At 31.8% G+C, this 4,914-nt stretch overlaps 1 protein-coding gene across 1 annotated transcript in view; it reads left to right on the top strand.

Moving 5' to 3' along the window:
• Nucleotides 1-251: 251 nt before the first annotated feature.
• stag1a (STAG1 cohesin complex component a) overlaps nucleotides 252-4,914 on the top strand; it is a 28,949-nt gene continuing 24,286 nt past the window's right edge. Inside the window, exons 1-6 of the mRNA XM_016530988.1 lie at nucleotides 252-390; nucleotides 2,519-2,633; nucleotides 2,732-2,884; nucleotides 3,948-4,044; nucleotides 4,140-4,216; nucleotides 4,312-4,516. Coding sequence (XP_016386474.1) covers nucleotides 362-390; nucleotides 2,519-2,633; nucleotides 2,732-2,884; nucleotides 3,948-4,044; nucleotides 4,140-4,216; nucleotides 4,312-4,516 — 676 coding nt within the window. The 5' untranslated portion in view covers nucleotides 252-361. The remainder of the gene's footprint in view (nucleotides 391-2,518; nucleotides 2,634-2,731; nucleotides 2,885-3,947; nucleotides 4,045-4,139; nucleotides 4,217-4,311; nucleotides 4,517-4,914) is intronic.

Here is a 4,914-nt window from a genome sequence, read left to right as displayed (position 1 = left end):
ATGTCAAGTTCATGGCTTTGACATCAGAAATGCGTTTATGGGGCATTATTTACCGTCATTCAAATTTCTATCGACTAAAAAGCAAAATCTGCAAATGATCACTAATTTTTTTAAATGAGAAATATTTGCTTTGTTTAAAGTCATTAATTATGGAATCTAAAGCTTGTCGGTGAAATAATATTGCATATACAGAGCATGTTTTTCTAGTCAGTGAAGACCTTCTTCTGTATTTTTTTCCTTCTGTCTCCTGCAGGCTCAGAGTTGCAGTGTTAATACTGTCTGTCATCAGCACTTGAAGCACACTGAAAGACGTCCTCCCAGCAGAGCACCACACACAGCAGACCTGGAACACACCATCATCATGATCACCTCAGAGCTGCCAGTGCTACAGTGAGTCCTGCTTCACTTCCACTCACACACTGCAACTGAACTACATGTCAGTGTTCTTAGTGTTAACTACAACTAAATACGTGTTAGATTAAAAACTTTCAACTTAAAACACTTGAAATAAGTTGAAGTACTAAAATTACTAAAGCATTTTATATATATATATACACAGCCATTCAAAAGTTTGGGATCAGTAAGATTTTTTAAAATCTTTTTTTAAAGTTTCTCATGGTCATCAAGGCTTCATTTATTTGATCAAAAATACAGAAAAAAGCTGTAATTTTGTGAAATATTACTGCAATTTAAAATAAGTTTTTTTATTTGAATATACTTTAAAATCTAATTTATTCCTGTGAAGCAAAGCTCAATTTTCAGCATCATTACTCCAGTCTTCAGTGTCATCCGTCAGAAATCATTCTAATATGCTGATTTATAATCAGTGTTGGAAACAGTTTTTTGGGACCTGTGATATGTTTTTCAGGATACTTTGATAAATTAAAGGGTTAAAAAGAACAGTGTTTATTCAAAATAGAAATGTTCTTACAATATATACTACTATTCAAAAGTTTGGGGTCAGTAAATTTTTTCTTACTTTTTTATCTTTTTTTAAAGAAATTAATATTTTTTTGGCAAGGATGTGTTAAATGGATAAAAATTTCAACACTGATAATAAATCAGTGAATGATCATATTTGAATGATTTCTGAAGGATCATGTGACACTGAAGACTGGAGTAATGATGCTGAAAATTCAGCGCTGCAAGCATCATTACTCCAGTCTTCAGTGTCACATGATCCTTCAGAAATCATTCTAATATGCTGATTTATAATCAGTGTTGGAAACAGTTTTTTGGGACCTGTGATATGTTTTTCAGGATACTTTGATAAATTAAAGGGTTAAAAAGAACAGTGTTTATTCAAAATAGAAATGTTCTTACAATATATACTACTATTCAAAAGTTTGGGGTCAGTAAATTTTTTCTTACTTTTTTATCTTTTTTTAAAGAAATTAATACTTTTTTTGGCAAGGATGTGTTAAATGGATAAAAATTTCAACACTGATAATAAATCAGTGAATGATCATATTAGAATGATTTCTGAAGGATCATGTGACACTGAAGACTGGAGTAATGATGCTGAAAATTCAGCGCTGCACCACAGAAATAAATGATATTTTAAAGTATATTAAAATAAGAAATGTATTTAAATATATGTAAGAAATATATATAGGAAATATATATTCTTTTTTTTTCTTTAGAGCTGTCAAATTGATTAATCGTGATTAATCGCATTCAGAATAAAAGTTTGTGTTGTTTACATATGTGTACTGTGTATGTTTATATGTACATAATAAATATACTGTACACACATACATGTATATATATATGTACATATTATATAAGTATATATTACATATATTTCTTAAATATACATGTAAATATTTCTTAAATACATACACGTATTTATATATACATATAAATATAGACAGTGTATTTATTTATATATAAAACAAATGCTAATGGAAATTACAAGCACATAAAAATTACCAAAACTTAAACTAGAATTAAAACTGAAAATATAAAAAATGAAAGTTAATTTACAATATTAATAAAAATATAATAGCAAAAAAAAAAAAATGCCACTGGCCCAATGTCATTTTTTTAATGTTAGATGACTGATTACAGTAAATTTCTGAAAAATGTTAAACATTCTATGTGACAAACAATTTCTTCAATTGTTAATAAATTGCTCTATAAATAATAGAGTAAATGAAATAAACACAACGAAAGCATTTGTCGATTTTGTGTTTGAGAAGATATGGTAGGTATGATATGGATATGATAACTTTTTAAGTATAAAACAAAACACTAAACAACAAAATATGATTAGATATGGTTATGAATAATGTTTATTATATGTGATGTGATTGTGATTGATATTTTAAATGTAATTTTTCTGATTATTAAAAATAATACATACACTTAATATGTAATTGATATTATTTTAATGATTAGAATTAAGCTTGCAAAACCCTAAATAGCTTCATCAGATGTGGACACACTTTGACTGGATGACTCAGATGTTCTTGCCTGTGGCAGAGTTCATGAGGAGCTCATGGTGTTTTCCTCGCAGGGACTCGGGTGAGTCGGGTCAGGACACAGTGAGTCTCAGTATGAGTATGAGTGAGCTGGACGACCCTGGAGATGGAAAGAGCAAGAAGAAGAGAGGCCGGCCTGGCAGACCACCTGTATGCCTCACACGAAAACGATTTCCTTGACTTACCACAAAAACAGATTTTGTATTATTCATGATTTCACTTAGCATTTCTATTCCCCCTGACTCCAGGCACCCAACAAGAAGCCACGGAAGTCCCCTTTAGAAAAATGCCCGATGGGAGTCCAGCGGGGGCGGAAGGCCAATGGAATGGCCCAGCAGAACGGAGAGGGCGATCCTGTCACTCTGTTTGAAGTGGTCAAACAGGGAAAGAGCGCTATGCAGGTATCAAACACAGATCAAATCAGAAGAGAAAACTGATCACCATATGCATCACTATGCAAATTTGCTAGAACTTTTTATAGGTACCTCATGTCTAATATTATTTCACATGGGTGTTAATGCATTTGGTGAGCTTTGATGATAATTAAAATAAAATTTCACCCCACAAAGAATGCAAATGCTACAGATGTAGTCAGACTAAAAGTCAGTTTATAGAAATCACACATAACAGAATAAAAAAGTTATGTCAAACTGAATAAATTTGCTAACAGTGATAAACATATAATAGTGTTAAACTTGTACACTACTGTTCAAACATTTGTGGATTTTTAAAAATAAAATTACTACTTTTATTCAGCAAGGACACATTAAATTGGTCAAAAGTGACAGTGACGGCATTTATAATGTTACAAAACATTTCTATTTAAAATAAATGCTGTTCTTTTGAACGTTCTATTCATCAAATAATGTATCATGGTTTTCACAATATTAAGCAGCACATCTGTTTTCAACTTTAATAATAAGAAGAAATGTTTCTTGAGCATTAATAATTTCTGAAGAAGCATTTGACACTGAAGGCAGGAGTAATGGCTGCTGAAAATTCAGGAATAAATTAAACTTTATTAAAACAGAAAACAGTTATTTCAGTTGTAATGATATTCCACAATAATATTCCACAGCTTTGAAGAGCCTAAGAGAGTACTTTTAAAAAACATTAAAAAATAAATTAAAAAAAAGACCCCAAACCTTTGAACAGTTGTGCATAATTAACTCCCTGCATACCTTAACACATTCATTTTAACAGCCCTAATTATAAAATGTTAAATAGTGTGTCTTTTTTCAGTGTTAAATGAAGAGTGAAATGTATATCTGGTGTCCAAATGTTTCAGATCAGGAGCAGATGTTGAATATGTAACAGCTGGAGGTGTGCAGTTATTACATCCACCATGTCAGACTCACTTAATAACTCTCAAAACCAGATTGTTCTGCTAAAGGAAAGAGTGTTGAGCAACTCGTCCACTGTGTTTATTGTAAATAGTGACACAGTTGTCCATGACTCTTTCAGTCGGTCGTTGATGATTGGATCGAGTCATACAAACAAGACAGAGATTTAGCACTTCTGGACCTCATCAACTTCTTCATTCAGTGCTCTGGCTGTAAAGGTACAATTACCTCATGCTCATAAGTAGTATTAAGCAATAATAATAATAATGTATTATTCATAATAGTAGTGATTACTGACTGTCCTTCTTTTCAGGCACTGTAAGAATCGAAATGTTTCGCAACATGCAGAATGCTGAAATTATCCGCAAAATGACAGAGGAGTTTGACGAGGTATCTTTTCTGATGAATTTATACAGAATCTTATGTAGGAAATTAACCTTTGAACTCTGGTCTGAGTGGGTAATTTCTTTTGTGTTTTAATGCAGGACAGTGGCGATTACCCCTTGACCATTTCTGGCCCGTTGTGGAAGAAGTTTCGCTACAACTTCTCTGAGTTCATCTGCGTCCTGATCCGCCAGTGCCAGTACAGCATCATCTACGATGAGTACATGATGGACACGGTCATCTCTCTGCTGACGGGTCTGTCGGACTCACAGGTTCGAGCCTTCAGACACACCAGCACTCTAGCAGGTAAACCTAAATTTGTAATGAGAATTACATTATTAATCTGTTGTCTACAAAAAGGTCTCCCTGTGGTTTTCTGCCACAATAGAAGTTCTGTGATTTCATGTTTAAAAGCAATGAGTTGAAGATAGCCATCAATATCAGTACTGTATTTTTTAGTATTGTATAATTTTATTATTAAAAAAATAACAATAATTATTATTATTATTAAATACTTGTTTTTTATGTTACAGATCAGTGATATTAATACTACTGCTGCATATTTCTTTATTGGTTTGTTTAATTTTTATAATTTAATTAGTGCTGTCAAACGATTAATCGCGATTAATCGCATCCCAAATAAAAGTTTTTGTTTACATACTATATGTGTGTGTACTGTGTATATTTATTATGTATATATAAAT

Source organism: Sinocyclocheilus rhinocerous, unplaced genomic scaffold (genome assembly GCF_001515625.1).
Source record: "Sinocyclocheilus rhinocerous isolate Xijiao unplaced genomic scaffold, SAMN03320098_v1.1 scaffold541, whole genome shotgun sequence".
NCBI lineage: Eukaryota > Metazoa > Chordata > Actinopteri > Cypriniformes > Cyprinidae > Sinocyclocheilus > Sinocyclocheilus rhinocerous.
The sequence above is the reverse complement of the archived record's forward strand: the minus strand, read 5'-3'. Positions and strand labels throughout refer to the sequence as shown.